Source organism: Toxorhynchites rutilus, chromosome 2, assembly GCF_029784135.1.
Source record: "Toxorhynchites rutilus septentrionalis strain SRP chromosome 2, ASM2978413v1, whole genome shotgun sequence".
Taxonomy (NCBI): Eukaryota; Metazoa; Arthropoda; class Insecta; order Diptera; family Culicidae; genus Toxorhynchites; species Toxorhynchites rutilus.
The window spans coordinates 312,477,226-312,499,962 of NC_073745.1; the positions used below are offsets into that span (position 1 = coordinate 312,477,226).

The 22,737-nt window shown below is 37.2% G+C and overlaps 1 protein-coding gene across 12 annotated transcripts in view; it reads right to left on the minus strand.

Moving 5' to 3' along the window:
* The window catches only part of LOC129770678 (collagen alpha-1(XVIII) chain), a 742,307-nt gene that overhangs the window by 715,540 nt on the left and 4,030 nt on the right, over positions 1-22,737 (minus strand). For 11 of the 12 annotated variants that reach the window (XM_055773649.1, XM_055773645.1, XM_055773650.1 and 8 more), the window contains exon 2: positions 18,046-18,445. In XM_055773649.1, the coding sequence (XP_055629624.1) occupies positions 18,046-18,128 (83 nt within the window). In that variant the 5' untranslated portion in view covers positions 18,129-18,445. The remainder of the gene's footprint in view (positions 1-18,045; positions 18,446-22,737) is intronic. The other variant, XM_055773642.1, reaches the window with a different exon arrangement.

The window sequence follows — 22,737 nt, forward strand, 5'->3', positions numbered from 1 at the left end:
TAGACAGGAATATGTTTCCATAAAACGTACTTTTGAACTGAGAAGCCTGGGAAAATATTCATTTCAGATACTAGAGGTGAATGAACTTTCGCGGTTCGAGAACTACGTAAACATGAGATGTGTAATAATTTCAGAGGAAAATGTAAAATATAATGTTGGACAATTCTTCCGTTCGCATATTTTGGTAGTTCTAGGCATCATATAAAACGTAAAAGGACGTAAAGGTCAAATTTATTTGTAACGAAGAACATAATCTATTACAAAAATTTTAATGCATTTTAAAATAATATTCGAAGCGGTAAACAAGTGGATTGCATAATGTAATTGCGTAGTTCTACGTCGAAAATATGCGGTCGTGTCCTAGATACAAACCCTTACAATTTTTTGCACTTCGAAAAGTGTTTTCCTAACACGGATTACAAAAGCGGGTACGAACACCACGCTTTGGCTCGGATACAAGATTGCATTGAAGGATGTGCCTTCATATCTTCTGCTCACTGAATTCCTACGCATACCAATTGATGATTAGCCAAGATGTTGATAACCAATTGCTGCGGTGAGGCCGATTGATTAAGCAACATGCGTTCGACGTACATCTTCTTCTTCTTTTTCTTATATGGCACTAACGTTACTAGAGGAACTCCGCCGTCTCAACGTAGTATTACTTGCGTCATTTTCATTAGTACTTAGTTGAGATTTCTATGCCAAATAACACGCCATGATTGCATCCTGAGTGGCAAGCTCTAGAATACGCATGACCACAGTGCAAGTCAAAGGAAATTTCTTTGAAGAAAAATTTCCCCGACCAGAACGCGAATCGAACCCGAACCCCCGGCATGTTAGGTTTGACGCTAACCACTCGGCCACGGGAGTTCGACGTACATGTCAAAATCGAAACTGAGTGCCTGAAGTTCATCAAATCAAGCAAATTCGCGGTTTGAGAAATACGTACACTTGAGAGATGCAAACTTCAGAAGGGAACGTAAAATAAAATAATCGTTTGATAATTCTTCCGTTCACATATTTTGTCAAACGGTCCAGTTGGCGAGTAAAATTCTAGAATTGTATTGATTTTCCGGCCCAATTGACGAACGATCACTGTATGGGTGAAACTTTCCTCGTTGCTTTGATGAAATATTGCATGAAATTTGAGTGATTCATGAAATCATGCATCTGATTACTGAATTTGTTTGATAGTTGATAAATGTTTATGTCTGGATAAATTTGCCTTCTAATGATATATATTATAACTTATATCGAACGATTCTGCGTAATATTCATTTGAAAACTCTTAATAAACGTTACATTTTTCGTAGAGTGACCCCCTATATAAAAATTAAAGATTTAGTTCCACGTCAAAACTTGAACAGTAATTACTATGAATTCGATAAGCCAAGAACTTCAATCAGTTATTTCATCCAAGTTTGAAGAACATAAAACTGTTTTCAGGGAAGATAATCTGAGAGAAGGGATACACACTCATTAATTAGACGACACAGCAGTTGTGCTTTATGGAGCAGTGCATTAGGCTTCTTTGTGCATTTGAAGAAATAACAAAAAATACAACTTCTGACCTCTCCTATATAATCGAGGTAATTTCGCATGTTACTGCAGAAAAATAGAATTCGGATAAGGATGAGACTCTACATAGAACACAGAACTCACCTCACATGAGAGCATCTTTAAACGCTGGATTGAGAAGTCATTTCAATTACTTATGAGAAGTGCAAATTACCAAATTTCAACCTCAGACTATTTAGGAGTTCTTGAAACGGAAACATCCCGATGATGTCTTCTGAGATTTTCAGAGCATTTATGAGCATTTCAGTAATCGAACCTTTTTTATATTATATATGAATTATGTTAATGAGCTTTTTTGTTATGATGTATGTTGTGTTGATTAGAAATTAATGATTTTTTGTAATATCTGGTATCCGGCCGTTTCATCTCTAATTTTTATAAGATTTTATGAGACCCAAATTCAATGATGCGTAGTCGTAGTCATGATCTTCTGTAATAGAATTAAAAGTGTAATGCTCACAAATCATATTATTTGCTGAGCTCTATGCGCTTGTTATATTCTATCATTCTGACTTTCAATATCGGTACAATATCAGCAAAATAAGAATCGAATGTTTCCCGCAAAATATACTTACGCCCTTTCGAATCTTCTTAGTGGAAGCTCCGAAATGACAAACTGCACTCAATTCCATCTAACTCGACTTCGATTGAGTATCAGCTCCCTCGCAGTCATTTTCCGTTGGGCGGAAATAATATTTCATGCTGTAATCCCTGCGTCTTCATCAAAATCACATCTTATCAGAGGAAAATATTGAAACATACACTCCGCCGAAAAAAAAAGTATATCCCGCAAAAGAAAAAAAAATCTTCACCCCTCCGAAAGAAAAACTTTTCAGAACCTGTTCCTGTACATACTTTTTTCGCTCCTATTTCCTCTTATCATCCATTCCATATCCCTTCGTCAAATAATATTCGATCGTCTGATCCACAGTGGGGGAGAAAAGTTGTAATCGACACTCGCACATCAGGCAGCCTTCAGCCGTCAGCGAGACCGACCGACCGGCCTGTCGAAGTAAAACTTGTACCTACTTGTGTCATTCCCGCCGCCAGAGGTGAGCGTTGTGCATCTTGCGCCCGAAACCCCCAAAGGAAGGAAGGAAGGATCGGTTCCCTTTCCACGCCTTACCCAGCATTCTTTTCTGCTGATATATCTCCAGATACCCATTTACTCTCATGAACTGCGTTTGCACCGCCTCGGGTAGCAGTACATATTGAGATTTACCCTCAGTTGGGAACCGTGTGATGAATGTACGGGAACTGTTTTGGGATTGGACTGGATTTACCGAAGCTCTGCTCTGCAGACAGTCAGTGGGATTAATAATCCGACTCCAAACAACCATCGCTTCGGATGGCCTGCCAAGACTTATATCCTAGAAAGTTCTAATGAACTGTAGCTCATACAGGTGTACAACATTCTGCAGGTATTAAAACTATACCCTGTGTCGCAACCGTCTTATTTGCTCAATAATAAAAATAAGAGAATTATGTTTTGACGTAGGACTACATCTTTAATAAGGGTTCACAATCATAAAAAGAGCAATTGTTTTTGAAGTTTTGGAATCGTTTTAATATTAAAAACTATATTTCAGGATTTTCATGATTCGCAGAACAATCGGATAGGATCTATAATATAATAATATAACAATATGATAATATAAAAATATAATAATATAATAATATAATAATATAATAATATAATAAGCTAGCTGACCCGGTAGGCGTTGTTGTGCCATATACATTATTTCTAGTGAATATTTAGGGTGTAAAATAAAATGTGTGCTAATGTATTGTAAATGTGTTTGAATGTTAACGTTAACGTTCTATTAAAATAATCGAACGCGGTCGACGAAATAGAATGAACGAAACGATTTGAATGAAAGTTTGTATGATGTTTCTTGATTCTATGCATTTCATTAACGTTACTGACATGTTTGATCTCTTATAAGTTTAATGTAAAGAGAAAAAATAATGTAATCTGAAAATCAAGAAATCAAGAAAATCAATATTAATTTTGTTCAATCGCTGTCTCGTTGGTGGAGAATATGCGCTTGCCATTTTCAAGATGGATGGTTAAATTTATAACTGCTCGGTCCCGTTTATGAATGGGGAAACCAACGTTATTCCATCCAAATTCAATGGATCATATGACGAATTTCATACCAACTCGTCTTAGGAGTTGGCAGCACCATCTCAGATAGTAGTGAAACGTTGTGGGTGTAAAGACATGGGTCATTCAAGCAACTTTGCGTATTTATTCGAAAAACAATTAGACTACTTTTTGGAAAAAGCCAATTTTTTTTCTTAATTTTTTAACAAAAATATATAACTTAAAAACTATGGTACCTAAAAACTTCTTGTCGAAGGATGAAATGTAGGAAATTGTTTAAATTTTCACGAAAAATTACCAAAAAAATTGGCTGACAGAAAAGTTATTCTAAAAATTAAAATTAATTTTTCTCAAAAACGATTTTTTTTAATTCCCAAAAATATATATGTGAACAGCCCTTACCATTTCCAATAAGTCGTCCAAACATAAGAAGGGCACTTTCACAGGGAAAAAGTTTATCGAACAACAACTTTTTCATGTTTTCTTTGAAAAAAAATACAACTTGTTCTAATTTTGTTTAAAGTCAAGATAGCGATATAGTGTATTCGATTAAGTTTTAGATCTTATTAAAGTGTAAACTTTTGTCGAAGACATAAATTTTCTATCTTTTATAGTTTTTGGAATATATGTCGTTTTTGTATGAAGACTCCTGAAAAAAAAAATGTTTTGCTCGTAACATTTCTTTGTGTAAATTCTCACGTTCGACATGTTCTTGACACGTTTCTAAATAGAGGAAAAATTAGCAGAGCATTTAAAATGTTTATTGTTATGTTATCACTCGATATCCCCATCTTGTTCGGCTAAATCTTCCTGTTTAGCGATTTGTTGCCACTCGCCACAGCTTTCACAGTTGGAAAATTTCTTCCCATCCAGCTTTGTGACATGTTGTACAGTAAATTACATTCAATGCGACGTGCCGAAGCGCCACTCAGTGTCGCATTGGAGGCGATTTTAACCTGTAATGGAACATTTGCGATGACAGTGGGACAGTGTCGACTTTAAATGTGGGGTCATAATTTGGATCTCTATGTTTACAAAAATGTCCAACTAAATAAGTCGTATTACATGTCCGTCCAATTAGCTAAATGTCGAACTAATTGTAAATTACTGTACTTTCAATCTGGAAACAATTTGAGAATTGGTGAAAATTGAATAATCAGGAAAGTCCCCAACTATCAATAAGCTCAGAACAACTGCCAAATTCACATACTCATCAGATCCTGGCAAACAAATTAAGAAAAAATCAATTTATGTTTTATTATTATTTCGGATAATGTTTTAGAAAGCATTGAACTGTATTTCCTAAACTCTTTTTTGGAAGGTTTAATGGCCCTGAAAAGCGCCTTGTTTTATGGAATGGTTCCAATTTAGAAAACTTTGTACTCGTGGTTTTGAAAAAAAAACCATTTCGAACGCCCTCGATGCCGCCTTGTTCTGGATTTGCCACCAAAGCAGTTTGTATAAAGAACAAACTTTTTTCTTCTGCTACCTGATGCCGTTTCGCGATTGCGTTTGCCACTCGCCACTCGCTGCAACTGCCTGTTGTCTTGATGTCCACCGAACCGAATGTGTTCTGTTCCGAATGCGGGTTTTCTTATCGTCGCGAGCAGCTTTGCCAGCTAACTCGATCACTTCGGCGGCCGAAACTATATAACGTCGGCTAGGTGGACTGGTGCACTGATACTAACGCGCTCGGCCTAGCTACCCTTGCGGGGAAATCCAGATCAACACGGTTCGAGCGGGATTTTGCCTTTCCTTTCACTTTTCCTCCTTTACCATGTCCAGACATGGCTGCTTGGGTTGGTTTGTTGATGTGTTGTGATGCGAACCGATGTAGTGTACGGGTTGAATGAGAATGATCGTTACGGCAGCATAGCGGGGATTTTTAAGCTGACTGGCTGGCTCGAGAATTACGCATGTGTGAGACTGCGACCAATGTTTCGTTAATTTTTTTTCTGTTCCCTTTCCAATCGTGCTTCATTCTATTTCGCTGCTGCTCTGGCTGCCCGTTTAGGTCGGTACGATTTGAGGAGCACAAAATGGACCAATCAAAAATGGGCACATAGTGCATTTTGACAATGCTTGATATTTCACAATTATTCAATTATTTATCTCAAGAAAAATGAAATGTTATTCGTTATGATAGATGCGTAGATATATTTCCTATCAATTGATGCAAAAACCTTTGCGATCTATTGAGAAATGCTCGAGTAATAAGCGTTCCAAATCTTGCATTTTTTCCTACTTGTTCAGTGCCTAGATTTCCATTTCACCCCCTATATCTTCCGGTTAGACGTAGTCCTACGTCAAAAAACATTTTGAAAATTAAAATTCATTTTTCTCGAAAACATATGCTTTTAAAATTCTAAAAAAAATAGATATAAACAGCCCTTAGAATTTCCAACAAGTTTTCCATACATCGAACGATGGGCACATTTACATGGAAAATGTTTTTCGTACAACAACTATTTCATTTTTTTCTTTGAAAAAATACTATTAATGTTTAATTCGTAACATTTTTATGTATCAATATTCGCAATTTACATGCTCTGCTATCTTCTCTCTATTTGGAAACATGTCAAGAACATGTCAAACGTGAGAATTTACACACAAAAATGTTACGAGCAAAACATTTTTTTTTCAGGAGTCTTCATACAAAAATGACATATATTCCAAAAACTATAAAAGATAGAAAATTTATGTCTTCGACAAAAGTTTACATTTTAACAAGATCTAAAACTTTCCAAAGAAAACATGAAAAGGTTGTTGTTCGATAAACTTTTTCCCTGTAAGAGTGCCCATCTTCCCATGTATGGACGACTTGTTGGAAATTGTAAGGGCTATTCACATATATAATATATTTTTGGGAATTTAAAAAAAATGTTTTTGAGAAAAATGAATCTAAATTTACAAAATAACTTTTTTGTCAGCGAATATTTTTTTTATTTTTTTGGACGTAGGACTACGTCTTTCATTTCTATACTGGGGTGTAAGTTCAAACTTTCGAAAACGTTTGCGTTTCGCCGGAGATCGAGATTTTGAGCGTTAATAGCTCCTAAACAACTGAACGAAATAGTATGATAAACATTTCATTCGAAAGAAAAAATGTCTACGCGTTATATGCTTGTTACTTTTTGATCCAAAAATTTGTTTCAATAGCCCTAAAATTGCTTTCAAAACAGGCTGTTGAAATCACACCAATCGGTATATAAGCGAGTGCCGCTCGGAAATCCACTCAGTTAGAATTGCGCAACGATTGAGGTACGATCGCTGGAATGGATGGATGTTTCCCTAACACAGACTTCAAAACCATGGAGCCTGGGAAAATCGGCATTGCAAAATAGATGTATGCAGTGGGTACTTTTGTACTCGCTTGTGTATCTGGAAATTGGAATGTTTCCCTAACACAGACTTCAAAATCATGAAGCCTGGGGAAATCAGCATTGCAAAATAGATGTGAGCTGCGGGTACTTTTGTGGAACCAGGGGAAATTGGCATAGCAAATTACATGCAATCAGCAGGTACTATTGTACTCGGATTGACTATGGATTTGATATGGTATGATACGGTGTAATGGATATGATCGAAGTGGATATTATATTACATATCGAAGAAATCACATTTATAAAAGCAGCATTACAAAATTATTTGTTTACGAATGCTGCAATCGATCGTAGTTATTGGGAAGTTGGAATTGTAGGGAAGGGGGTCTTATTTTCGCTGTGTAATTCCGCAGAGGAATCCATTCCTTCTCAAGCGTTAATAATCCTGCTCCGGATCAACGATGATCCCAATTGTCGGGGCTTGGGGAGTGAGTACTATTTGCGCTGGGTATTTCCTAGGAGGAATCGATTCCCCCTTTGAACGTTAATAATTCTTTTCCGGCTAAACGAAGTGGTATGATAATCACTTTATTCGAAAGATGAAACGTCTAATATTTATATGCTTGTTACTTATTGATTGCTAAGTCAACGTTGATCCTACGTCCACCTTGCGGTTATATCAAAGATATAACCCACTTCTAGTTTTTGGTATTTTTTTGTGATAATTTAAACAATTAGTTTAAATTCAATTCACAAGTTCTTAAGTTATAAATTTTTGTAAAAATTTGAGAAAAAAAAATTGGCTTTTCCAAAAAGTTGTGTAAATATTTTTCGAATATTTCAAGTATGCAAAGTTGTTTAAATAACCCATGTCTTTACACCCACAACGTGTCACTACTATCTGAGATGGTGCTGCAAACGGCCAGACGAGTTGGCATGAAATTCGTCATATAAATTCGTATCAAATTACAATCGTATAAAATATCACTCAAATGATGCATCATGTGTATCTGAAATCGTATAAAATGCAAAAACAAAACAGCAAAACGATTTTTTATATAATTTATCGATTAAGTCGTATATCGATATAACGATCATCCTCATATCGCGATATGCAGTATTATTAACGCACATTCCATTCATTTTATATAGCATTGTCGGGTCAAATTGCATATCAGTGTAAAAATCATCGTATATCGTTATTAACGGCTGTATCTACGTATAAATATGGCATAGCTACTGGTGCTGTTGCATAAATGCGTGATAATATTAGGCTGTCAAAATAGTCCTGCGGTATTTTTTTGAATTTTCATTTGTTCATGAAATTAGTTACAATCATCTGTTTTAAGTCAAATATGTGTCGTTTTGTTCGATGACTTGTTCCCAACGAGATGCCAACTTCATAATACCCCTGTTATAGAAGCTCGCTTCCTTATTGGCAAAAAACTCGGATAGCCAATTTTCACAGGCCTCTTTTGTGGCTAACTTCTGACTACCTAGCTCGTTCGCCATGGACAAAAACAGGAAGTGGGTTATATCTATGGTATAACCGCAAGGGTGACGTAGGACTATCGTTGATTTAGATATCATTTGTATGAAGTTGAATCCGAATTCATTCTGAATGAATGAATATTTGGAGAACTTCGAAAACGAGAGCGTTACGTTGGAGGCACAAGGTTTTATGCATCCAATATTGGATACGGAAATATCCTACTGATGGGGAAGAATAATCTTCAGAAGCTATCCTGTTGATTGCGATTGATTGAAAAACCACAAAACCAAATGTATTTGGTCACAAATTCCCAAAGGAACTGGCAGATTATTTTCAGTAACGATTAGATATTTCCACATTTTCCTCGATACTGGAAGCCCACCAGTGGTTAATGCCAACTCGATAACCACCTGTTAATAGCACTTGATTGAAACATATTTGGTCACAGTGTTACATGGATAGAAAACATTCAATTAAACTCTTTCACATGAATATATTTTGAAAATTCCCAGAGGAACTGGCAGATTATTTTCAGTAACGATTAGTTATTTCCACATTTTCCTCGATACTGGAAGCCCACCAGTGGTTAATGCCAACTCGATAACCACCTGTTAATAGCACTTGATTGAAACATATTTGGTCACAGTGTTACATGGATAGAAAACATTCAATTAAACTCTTTCACATGAATATATTTTGAAAATTCCCAGAGGAACTGGCAGATTATTTTCAGTAACGATTAGATATTTCCACATTTTCCTCGATATTGGAAGCCCACCAGTGGTTAATACCAACTCGATAACCACCTGTTAATAGCACTTGATTGAAACATATTTGGTCACAGTGTTACATGGATAGAAAACATTCAATTAAACTCTTTCACATGAATATATTTTGAAAATTCCCAAAGGAACTGGCAGATTATTTTCAGTAACGATTAGATATTTCCACATTTTCCTCGATACTGGAAGCCCACCAGTGGTTAATGCCAACTCGATAACCACCTGTTAATAGCACTTGATTGAAACATATTTGGTCACAGTGTTACATGGATAGAAAACATTCAATTAAACTCTTTCACATGAATATATTTTGAAAATTCCCAGAGGAACTGGCAGATTATTTTCAGTAACGATTAGTTATTTCCACATTTTCCTCGATACTGGAAGCCCACCAGTGGTTAATGCCAACTCGATAACCACCTGTTAATAGCACTTGATTGAAACATATTTGGTCACAGTGTTACATGGATAGAAAACATTCAATGAAACTCTTTCACATGAATATATTTTGAAAATTCCCAGAGGAACTGGCAGATTATTTTCAGTAACGATTAGTTATTTCCACATTTTCCTCGATACTGGAAGCCCACCAGTGGTTAATGCCAACTCGATAACCACCTGTTAATAGCACTTGATTGAAACATATTTGGTCACAGTGTTACATGGATAGAAAACATTCAATTAAACTCTTTCACATGAATATATTTTGAAAATTCCCAGAGGAACTGGCAGATTATTTTCAGTAACGATTAGATATTTCCACATTTTCCTCGATACTGGAAGCCCACCAGTGGTTAATGCCAACTCGATAACCACCTGTTAATAGCACTTGGTTGAAACATATTTGGTCACAGTGTAACCTGGATAGAAAACATTCAATTAAACTCTTTCACATGAATATATTTTGAAAATTCCCAAAGGAACTGGCAGATTATTTTCCAGCAATGATTAGATCTTTCCGGAACTTTCTCGATGCTGAATGGCATCCTAACGGAAAGAGTTCTGCGCGTGTATGTGTCGATCCTTCGCCGTCCACCTCCTCCAGCACGTTAGGCAACGATGTTGTCTTGTCGATGTCCTCACGAAAAATGAATGTGTCTCACCACCAGAATATCGCTTAAGTATGCTTTTTGTGTGTGATTGAATCGAGAAAAGGTGTGGTTTACGATGGCAATTTGGAAGGCAAACTAGAGGGGAATGAACTCTCTGAGCTCGGAACTTTCGGTGACTGAGCAATAATCGATTGCGGGCGCATACAATATTGGATACGGAAATATCCTACTGATGGGGAAGAATAATCTTCTGAAGCTATCCTGTTAATTGCGATTGATTGAAAAACCATAAAACCAAATGTATTTGGTCACAGTGTAACATGGATAGAAAACATTCAATTAAACTCTTTCACATGAATATATTTTGAAAATTCCCAGAGGAACTGGCAGATTATTTTCAGTAACGATTAGATATTTCCACATTTTCTTCGATACTGGAAGCCCACCAGTGGTTAATGCCAACTCGATAACCACCTGTTAATAGCCGCGCGTGTATGTGTGTGTAGCGATGTCTTCCCAGGGAACCGTTTGTGGCATCACTCTCCTCTTGATAGATTCCCTTCTGGCCTAGGGTGCACAAACAGGCTCTTGGTGACACCGTTCATCCGCGCTTTCATGATAAATAAAGAGCTTCACCGCAACAGCGACAACATGCTCCAATCGCTGTTCAATTAGAACTGAGTGGATTTCCGAGCGCTGCTCGCTTATATACCGATTGGTGATTTCAATAGCAATTTTAAGACTATTGAAACAAGTTTTTGGATCAAAAAGTAACAAGTATATAACGCGTAGACATTTTATCTTTCGAATGAAGTGTTTATCATACCATTTCGTTCAGTTGTTTAGGAGCTATTAACGATCAAAATCTCGGTCTCCGGCGTAACGCTTTCGTTTTCGAAACTTTGATTTTACACCCCGGTATAGAAATGAAAGACGTAGTCCTACGTCAAAACAGGTGGTAGTCACTTGGTGCAAGGTCTGGACTATACGGCGGATGCAAAAGAACCTCCCATCCGAGCTCCCGGAGCTTCTGGCGCGTCACCAAAGAAGTGTGTGACCTGGCGTTGTCCTGATGGAAGACAATGCGGCCTCTGTTTATTAAAGATGGCCTCTTCTTCATGAGTGCTACCTTCAAGCGGTCCAGTTGTTGGCAGTACAGGTCCGAATTGAGCGTTTGGCCATAGGGAAGCAGCTCATAATAGATTATTCCTTGACAATCCCACCAAACACACAGCAGAACCTTCTTGGCCGTTAATAAGGACTTGGCCACCGTCTGAGCCGCTTCAGCGGGCTTCGACCACGACCGTTTGCGCTTCACGTTATCGTAAGTGACCCACTTTTCATCGCCAGTCACCATCCGCTTCAGAAACGGGTCGATTTTGTTGCGATTCAGCAGCGATTCACATGCGTCGATACGGTCAAAGATGTTTTTTTGCGTCAACGTGTGTGGCACCCATACATCGAGCTTCTTTGTGAATCCAAGCTTCTTCAAATGGTTAACAACCTAATATTACACCTCATTACAAAACGAATTTGTAGAGTGTTTTCTAGGAGTCAAAATAAGATCATAAACGAGAATCTATATCTTTCTCGGTCTGAGTCATGTATTTGGCAAAGCTTTCATACGTGCTTATTTGTAATGTGTCTCCTGTTTCGATCGCTCATATTGACCTTATATTGCTCCAGCATATGTATTATACAAAGATATACAAAAATATTGGGGTGTAGCTCATTTTCTGTTATTTTTAAGCTCATTTAATGTAATAAATCGAGATGCCAAAACATGTCGGATGCGTACTGTTAGAACCAGGGCCTGAAATCTTCAAAAATGAAAAATGAATATAGACTATCCTCTCAGTCGCTTCGCTTCGACTAGACCTGCTTCGGCAGTCGCCGCCAACAAAAAGTGAATTGACTAGAAAATGAATTGACCAGCGTTAACCAGCGAGGATGACTGATGAACTAGTCCAGTCAGTGGTTATTTTAACCGACGAGACTAATGAATACAAATCTGCCTCTTCACTCAACTGACTTCAATTCACATTTCTACCCCACAAAGAACGAAATTGTTACCCGCGTACGCTATCTTATTTTTACGTCTATATAAAGAGGAACGAAAACTTGATTTCTGATGGAAAAAAAGTAGTTACACCATTAAAGGACGGTTTGTTGTCCACCCAACGAACTTAGACAGGTATGCTATAAGGTATGCTATAAAGGTTCTCGCGATAGTATTAGTAAATAGCGTACAAAATAACGCAAACACTTTGCACGCTATTGTATACGTGTGAGTAATTTTCGTGTACGATACAAAAAAAATGTAACTCACCTGCAGCGTATGTCAATACATGTTGAATTCAAACATCGATACATGCATACGTGGTACATGAGAGAGAGAAAAGGAATTCGTTCTGGGGGAAGTCACTTCAAAATGCAATGAAGACAATTTGACTAGGAAGAATGAAATGAGATAGTCGAGTCGTAAAGGGGGAAAGCGACTGAACGCCCGACTAACTGTTCAGTCGTTTTGGCGTGAAGAAGCCAAAAGTCATTTCCAACTGAATACAGATATGGTCAGTCATATAGTCAGCTGACTATCGTCAGTTGTGGTTATCGCAGCAAATAGTTATGAACATTTTGCCTAATCATCAAACGGTATGCGTAGAAGTTGTACCCGATTTTGTAGACCGTGTTAGCAAAACGAATTCCGCAGTGTAAGAATGCATGGGAGTATAAAAGTACTGCCAAGATCTGCAATGCAGATTTTCCCAACTTATTGGTTTCGGAATCTGTGTTAGGAAAACACATTCCGATTTGCAAAAAGACAAGCGAGTATAAAAGTACTCGCAACTTGCATCTCATTTGCAATGCCAATTTCCCGCGTTTCATGGTTTACGAATAAAAAGTACCCACAACTTGCATCTATTTTGCAATGCCAGTTTCCCCAGGCTCCATGGTTTTGAAGTCTGTGTTAGGAAAACATTCCGATTTGCAAAAGCGCAAACGAGTACAAATGATCCCGCTGCTTGCATCTAACTTGCAATACCAGTTTCCCCTCGCTACATAGTTCTACAGAAGTCTGTGTTAGGGAAACATCCATTAATTCCAGCGATGGTACCGCAATCGTTGCGCAATCAAAACTGAGTGGATTTCCGAGCGACACTCGCTTATATACCGATTGGTGTGATTTCAATAGCCTGTTTTGAAAGCAATTTTAAGGCAATTGAAACAAGTTTTTGGATCAAAAAGTAACAAGCATAGAACGCGTAGATATTTTATCTTTCGAATAAAATGTTAATCATAACATTCATTTAAGTTGTTTAGGAGCTATTAACGCTCAAAATCTCGTTCTCCGGCGTAACGCTTCCGTTTTCGAAACTTTGAACTTACACCCCAGTATAGAAATGAAAGACGTAGTTCTACGTCAAAAAAATTCATAAAAATTCGTCCATAATCACCTTGTTTATGGAAAATTACTCGAGGAACGAGGAATTTTCTAACTGGAAATTAAGTAAAAATAAACTTATATAATTTATAATCGAGCCGAAGATATTTTTTTTTAGTTTTTTTTTATACAAATATTTTGTTTCGACGTAGAACTACGTCTTTATAAGGGTGCCAAATCAGAAAACAGGTCACGTTTTTATGAAATAAAGTTAACGTTAATAACTATTTTTGCCACGAACGGATTTTAGCGATTTACAGACCAAACAAATCGAAAATTCCCTAAGATTAGTTTGATATGCTATAAATTACGATCCACTGGTACATAAATGGTTAAAATTCATGAAAACTATAAGCGTTCCATTTCCCCATACATTTGTTTTGTCCATTTAAGTGCATTCTCGAACAAAGCTGTCAATAACAGGCAACTTATCGACGAGCAACGGAGGGGAAATCGTGAGATTTAAAGTTCCCGTGAACAAAGGAAAAGAAGAAGAAGAATGAAGGAATACTTGCCTAGAATATTAACAGTGGATCTCGCTGAGGCAAATTTTCAGTCACATCCTGTATTCAAGGCAATGAACATCACTTGTTCTTCCTTGTTTTGCGTCATCACATGTCTTCGTTTCGGATTGAGCTGAGGACGCGACCAAATTACTCACGCACTGATGTCGCAGGCGTTGCAATCTTTGCATCAAGCTGAAGTCACTGCATTAAGGTTTTGAGCTACACAATTGTGTGGGCTATCTACGGCCCATCAAGAAAATAAATGTTCTGGAATTTTGGTTTCGCAAACTTTCTCCACAAAGGATGAGAGCTAAGGTAATCTAGACCGGAAATATTAACAGGAAGGGCTTCTGTTGAGAAGAGTGCGAAACGGAGATAAGTATGTGTATATTTAGTTGCTTCAAGCCATCGATATGTGCTTCATAACCCATACGTAAAAATAGTGCATCTTCGCTATGCTGAAACCCCATTTGTATCTGCTCCCGTGTGCATTGGCCCTGTCACGAAAAATCATTTGGGGAATACCAAACATCTTAAATGTCGTACCGGAATGTTAAAAATTATTTGGGTTCGCGTGCCAGTCGCAAAACTGCCTCCAACTAGGATTGCATTTGCGCTAATCTTGATCATACTGAAGCAATGCTACTCTTTTCGAGGTTGTTGAGATTAACAGAAACAGATTTCGTTCATTTAGTCACCTAGAAAGTAAATTTCTTTCTGCAATGTTGTATGTGATTTGGTTTCGCTTGATAGTAGCAAAACTTTCTCCACTAAGGATGTATCCGAAGTTATAAACATGCGACAGAATAACAGTGTAGTTCTACGTCAACAATTCGGTCGTATCTTGGACACAACCTCCTACGATTTTTTGAATATATAAAAGCAGGATTTAATTTTTGATTCATATCCTTAAAGTTAGAAAACACCTTTCTCACAAGAGTGTGAGTGTCAAAATGAACGAATTGCGTCATAATTTGAAGAAAAAAAAATTAAACCAGAAAAACACCGAAAATACGAAATAGACCAGATGTCGATATGTTTAGTCTTATAAATTTGAATCCATAAACACAATAAAGTTATCGATTTCATTAAAATAAAATAAAAATGCAGACTGTGAAAAATAGGACAAAATATGAATGAAATAGTTAAATATGAATAAAAAATCACAAAAATAGAAAAATAAACACATACGAACACATTTCAAACCAATACTGGGTCTCAAAATTTATTTAAAAAATACTAAATTTCGAAGTAGTGAGAAAATGCGCCACACAACGATCTTAAAATTTGTAAGAAAAATCACGTCAAAAACACTTACATTTAAATGAAAATTATGTTTTAACGGGAATTGAAAAAAAAAAATCGAGATACTAAAAAAACCATATTATTGATTCAGAAGACGGCGCCAGTGGTTGTGTGGTTAGCGTAACAGCCTCACAATCCGATCGGCCTGGGTTCAATCCCAGCTGGCGTCGTTGGGATTTTCTGAGGCGAAAAATCTCTGGTTACGTCTTCCTTCGGAGGGGAAGTAAAAGAAGTTGGCCCGGCTCATGAGTTGTTGAGTCTGATAGGTAGGAACAGATGGAGTCGCCTCCCTGATGTCGGTGATTGGCACTGAAGTGGCGGAAATAGACCGACGAAAAATAAGCGAAGATAAAAAAAATTGATTCAGAAAAAATACGTAATTTTTTAATTTGGTAGCCTATACAACATTTTACATAGCGCATGTGATAGGTTTGGGGGAACTTTTTACGAACATACGCGTACAATACGATTGATGATTTCAGGAAAATAAAAAAAATATTATGAAACTAGCTGACCCGGCAAACTTTGTCCCGCCCAAAATTTGTGTTTTATTATCAATACCTTCAACCATTCACGTTTTCTGACTATGAGCAAGTTCATAGGTCCAATCGCAGAACTGTTCATTAATTGATCTTCTAATCGACCCCGTTGAATGTTGTATGGCAGCTTCCCCTTAGAGAGGGGGGTGGAGTGTCTAACCACCGTTAAAACATTTATTGCACCCTAAAACCTCCGCATGCCAAATTTGGTTTCATTTGCTTGATTAATTCTCGAGTTATGCAGAAATTTGTGTCTCATTTGTATGGCAGCCCCACCTAAGAGAGGGCAAGGAGTATCTAACCACCATAGAATCATTTATTGCACCCTAAAACGAAAATTTGAGTTTCATTTATATGACAGCCCCTCCTCAGAGAGAGGGGAGGAGTGTCTATTCACCATGGAAACGTTTCGTGTCCCCTAAAACATTCGCATGACAAATTTGGCTCCATTTGCTAGATTAGTTTTCGAATTATGCAGAAATTTGTCTTTCATTTGTATGGCAGCTCCCCCTTAGAGAGGAGGGTGGAGTATCTAACCACCGTAAAACATTTATTGCACCCTAAAACCTCCACATGCCAAATTTGGTTTCGTTTTATTGCTTAATTCTCTGCAGAATTTTTTTAATTGATTAATTGATTAATTAGAAAAGACGTAGGAACACATTCAAATACGAATTAGAGTTGTACTGAATCTCTAAATCCAAAAAACTATTCTTAATTTCAAAATTTTTAACCCTGTACAGCCCAAGCCCGCCTTTAGACGGGCTTCGCGGATTCTCTTTTTAAACTATTGGGACATTATTTTCAATGTTCACCCCCACTAGAACGTCTTTAGAATTGTTTTATCTATCACACATACACATTGTTTTTATGCTGGCAGCTTTCTGTTAGGAGTATTTTATGTTGAAAGTCGGAAATTCGAGATAAAAGTGGAGTGTTTTTTTAGATAAATAAAAAAACATTAGCGGCAGAGGGTTAAGCGTTTCAATTTTTGATGATTTTTTTTTGATAATATTTTTTGGTACACCATAGTTAGGTGCCCTTTTGGTATTTTTGTTCAAATTTTTTCTCGAATTATTTAGACTGACGTGCAAAAAAGGGAAGTACGTTTTACACCATAGATATGAGTTCATAAAAATTTCTTATTTGGTGTCCTATACAATATTTTCCACAGAGCTCGTGATTTGGTTTGGTGGAATTTTTTACTTTCTTACCCAGTCAGGTCCTTTAATGATTTCGTTAAATACACGAAATGGGTTTTGTGTTCTAAAAAAATACTTTTTTTTGCCAAATTATTACATATTTGAAAAAAATGCTTCCTTCAATTTTATACCATCTTTGTTGTTTCATCAATTGCTCGGATTTAAAAAGTGTAAAAACCCTGCAAAGTGGTAAAGTATTGCGTCACTTTTTGTGGGGATTTTTTTCAATCTGGGATATTTGACACGTGGCACAGCTTTTGAAGTGCTTCAACTTGTTGTTAGATAAGGAAAAATTTCCTTACTAATGAAAACACAAGGACATATTACGATCATTGATTAATGACAGTGGCTGTAATGGCAACCATAAACTTTCACAACAATCAAAACACTCCCTCCATCCTCAAGGGAACATTTTTCGGAGACATACATTTCACAATTTCATATCTCATCCAACCGAGTACATGCAATCACTGTTCATTCATACACTGTTTGACATTTATAAGCCACTCTTCGAGTGTCACATCATAAATTGTCGCGTTTTTTTTATTGCCGCCACTCGTGATTAACGACACTATGCTTACAAACACTGACTCTCGTTCGCTTCAAGCATTCATTTTCCCAACGTTTGTTGAAGGGAAACACACAACAGAGGAGAGCAAAAAAATGAACAACATTCGCGTTTGCGTATGGTTATGATGCTATTGTACTCACTTCATTACTGCCGCATTTATGTGGGCGCTTCCTTTCTCAGCCGGGTGGCGTCTCGTGTGCTTATCACTCGGGGATACTCCCATAAAAACCAGCGCAAGGGTGTTCTCCCGCGACACCGCTCAGCTGTTTTCTTGCTGATTTTGATGAGGAAGGAAGAATAGTCACAAAATCACGTGGGCCTCCTCCAGTCGCGCGTTGATTGCTTTATTTTTGCTCGCGCGCCGCCGCCACTTTCGTCCGATGATTGATGGTGATTTTATTTCTTCACTTCGAGAGCCTTCGAATGTATAGATTTATTCGGGGGGAAACTTTTGCTTCTATTTCACTTTATTTACGTTGCCTTCACACTAAATCAATTTTTCACTTATTCCTTGTCACCCTGACCCTATCACTTCAAGCACTGAAATATGATTTGAACAGGCAAAGAAAAAAAAAACACAACACAAAATTACTCTTTTGCACTCGCCCTACATTATATACCTCATTTGATTGCGATGAGGAGGTGGCATCCAGGCGACGATGTCACCGGGAGTTTGAGGAATTAAAATAATAAATGGTGGAGATTGGTATCATAAAAACAGCAGAACCAAACAAACACACTGCAGAGCGGAAGCAGCCAGCAGGTACGCGAGCCTGGATCGACGTTTGTGATGCTTCGAAAGGTGGGTGGAGGAGGGTTGTCGTGTGGGTACGATGCGACGGAAAGTTCTCTCTCTATATTAATTCCAGCGCTCGAACAACACGTGAAAATTCGCGCCGTACTTTCGTCACTGCTTTCGTTTTCTCTAATTGTTTTTCCGCTTCGAGGGAGGGTTGGCGAGTGTGTTTCCCAAACACAGGACGTGTTCCGCCCGACCGTCCGTCCGGTTTTCTCTGGGGGGGGGGGGGGGGGTAGGCGTGGGTTCTATTTGGGGTAGTCTTACAGGGTGATCAGTGGTAGTCAGTGGCACCCCCTCGGGCACTCGCTAGACGCTGCTGCGGTAGACGATTTTTCATATCCGGCTGAGTACTGCACACAATCCACTTTCCTCTGTTGCGCACTTCGGGTAGTTGATTTGATGAACGGTCAACGAGTTTGCCTCAATCGTTCGGCGGATTCGCATGGGTGTAGCTGAGGCGTCGCTTATGTTGAAAATTGGAATCAAATTGTAGGTGTTAAAGGGGTAATAAAAATAACTTGGAGATGAACGCCAACATCAATGTACTTTCCGGAGAAATTGATTTGCTATAATTGATGGAATGTCATCTAATCTAATCAGGCTGATTTGATTAAAATTTCACGTTTTTCTTCTTGAATGTCGCAGCGCATAGTCTGAAGATTTTTTTTTAAGAATGAATCTCCGCTCTGAATAAGAAAAAAATTAAGGGATTATAGTAATGCTTTTGAATCCGGACGCTTTTCAATACGGATACTTTGCATTACATTCATTATAATACCACAGCCATATTTTTTTTGCATTCTGGCTGTGGTATTATGTTAAATGTAATGCAAAGTGTCCGGATTCAAAAGTATTACTGTCTAGAACGGTTCGTTTTATCAATTCTCATTTACATTTGAAATTAATTAATTCTCCATCACAGTGAATCTGCTGCGCAAAACTGACTACATTTGTCGTTCTCGAATCACGGTTAGTTAAAAAAAACTGTCAAAGTTTGATATCATTCCTCTCAGAGGGAGCCGAAATAACAAGTATTAGAGAGGAGTTTGGGACGTTTCAAAAAGACAGTTCGTCTAAATTTTGAAAGGGAATATATAATTGAGTTCTGCAAAATCAACAACAAAAAATTAAAAAAAAAACATATATGCAGCGCGGATTCGATTATTTACAGTTTCTGATATTTGATTTATCCCCTCAAAGTCAGAAAACACCTTTCTCGCATGAAAAAAATAAGTTTATCCAGATTCTCTCAGGAGGTGATAGAGAAAAATACGTCTGCGCATATGTTCGAATTTAAACAATGACAGAGTTATAGAACTTTTTTTTTGTTTCAGACTCTATTGCCTCAAACTGGTTAGTTATAGTAAATGTAGGCTACGGATGACGATTATCTTGCTTTCTTTTAAAAGATGAGAAAATTTAGTACAGGATATAGTAGTAGAACATCTAAATTAGTGGATTTTAATAACATTTTGGAAGTGAAAAACTTCAAAATTAGCTAATTTTAATGTGTTATTATTAATTTCATCCTAAAAATTTATATTAAACTTGATTGTTTCTATCAATTAAATCGCTCTACAATTTATTCTTTGACACCCAACTTCTATCTTTTTTTAAAATTTGGCTGCAATATCGGTTGTATCCCATTCACCCGAAACACGTTTACCCGAAACACATTTACCGGAATGTAACACATGCCCGAATAGACATTTACCTGAATGCAAAATATACCCGAATGTAACAAATACCCGAATGCAACATTTACCCGAACGGAATGTTTACCCGAATGAGAAGGAAATATTCCGACAAATCCGATTATGAGTTTCGGAGTTCCGGTTGATAAATAAGATTAAATCAGAACAACATGAAAAAGTAACAAAAATACGAAGTGAAATGAAAAATTGTAATGAGGAAATTTGAAAATGATTTTGAAGACTCCGCGATATCATTTTTAAAAATTAGTGGAGGCACAATTGACATGCCATCCCTTTAAGGCCCTAAGATCATTCAAAAATGAGCATGGATTATGGAATGTTTCGAAAATGCCGTATATATGCGCTCTTGCCAGTTTTTCACTTCTTCACAATAGTATGTAGCAAACATAACATTCGTCGAGAAAGTAGATACGAATGCAAAGGTTCATGCGTTGACCCATGTTTTAGGATATTTCAAACAGAAAGTAATCATTAAATTGTTTTTTTAATTGATATAATTGACAAAATCCCTAAGTTGAGTTAAATTCTGTGCTTAAAAAGCTATTTAAAATAAATAATAAATGAATATTTTTATTATATTCACAATTATTATTTCTAAATCCTAAGAATGGTATCAAAACTCCGGGTACTACTTTACTCACTAGTCACTGGTCTGGCGCAACACAACGACCGACAAGCGCATACCGCGCCGTACCTGCTGATGGATTTCTCCGAGACTGGGTCGCAGTAAAAAGGTTAACATAAAAAATATAAAGCATAAATCCCATGACTATGCGAACAGAATTGATAAGAAATTGGTACTTACCTATTTACCACCGCAGCACAATTTTTATCATGAATTTATTATTTCGTGATCAAATTTATTCTGAGATCAACGTAATGGGGGCGAAGTCCACATTCAACGAGGATAAGGAACCGAGGCGGCACCAAGCCACCGAGGTGACGCAATCCGAGTCGGCCGCCGACCCGCCGTCGGAAGCGGCGGCCTCTCGCAGGCAAACCTGTGTTCCACCGATTGCCCGGTTTGTTTGGAACATAGGAGACTATCGTTTAGTTAGGTTCGACCGAGCGTTAGCGAGCCGCCTCGGTTCCTCATCCTCGTTAGATGGAAACTTCGCCCCATTACAGTGATTTCAGAATAAATTTTATTACTAAAAAATAAATTCACATTAAAAATTGCACTTCAGTGCCGTAATACTTTTATAATACACTAGCTGACCCGGCAAACTTCGTGTCGCCCAAAATTTATGTTTCGTTATCACATCTACGTTTTCTTACTAATGGGTCCAGCAGCCACCATGGCCTAAGAGAGAGGGTAGGTGTGTGGAACCATCATACAAACATTTAACGATCCCTAAAACCTCTAGATGCTAGATTTTATTCCATTTGTTTGACTTGTTCTCGAGTTGTGCAGCAAACCCCCTTCCCCCCTCTCTTTAAAAAAGGGAAAGAAGTGTCAAACCACCATAAAAACATTTATATATCAAACCACAATAAAAACATTTATTTAACAAATTTGTGTTTCATTTCTATGGCAGCCCCCCTTAGAGAGATTTGCTTAATTAATTCTCGAGTAATGCAGAAATTTGAGTTTCATTTTTGTGGAAGATCCCCCATCACCCTCCCCTTAGAGAGGGGGATGGAATATCTAATCACCATAGAAACATTTATTGCACCCTAAAACTTCCATGTGCCTGATTTGGTTTCATTTGCTTTATTAATTCTCGTGTAATGCAGAAATTTGTGTATTATTTGTATGGCAGCCCCCCCTTAGAGAGGGGGGTGGAGTGTCTTACCGCCATAGAAACATTTATTGCACCCTAAAACCTCAATATGCTTAATTTGGTTTCATTCACTTGATTAATTTTCGAGTAATGCAGAAATTTGTGTTTCATTTGTATGGCAGCCCTCCTTAGAGAGGGGGGAGGGGTCTCAAACTGCCACGAAAACCTTCTCCGGCCCCAAAAACCCCTACATACCAATTTTCATGTTGATCGGTTCAATAGTTTCGGAGTCTATAAGAATCAGACTGACAGACATCACTCCATTTATATATATATATATATATATATATATATATATATATATATATATATATATATATATATATATATATATATATATATATATATATATATATATATATATATATATATATATATATATATATATATATATATAATACGAACTTTTTGGATGGAAACGAACGTACAAGGCAAACATAATCGTTTATCAGAAATCAGAATTAAATACTTCCTAATAAAAATTTTGCGTATTATTCGAATACAGCGCGGACTAGATTATATACAGTCTCCGAT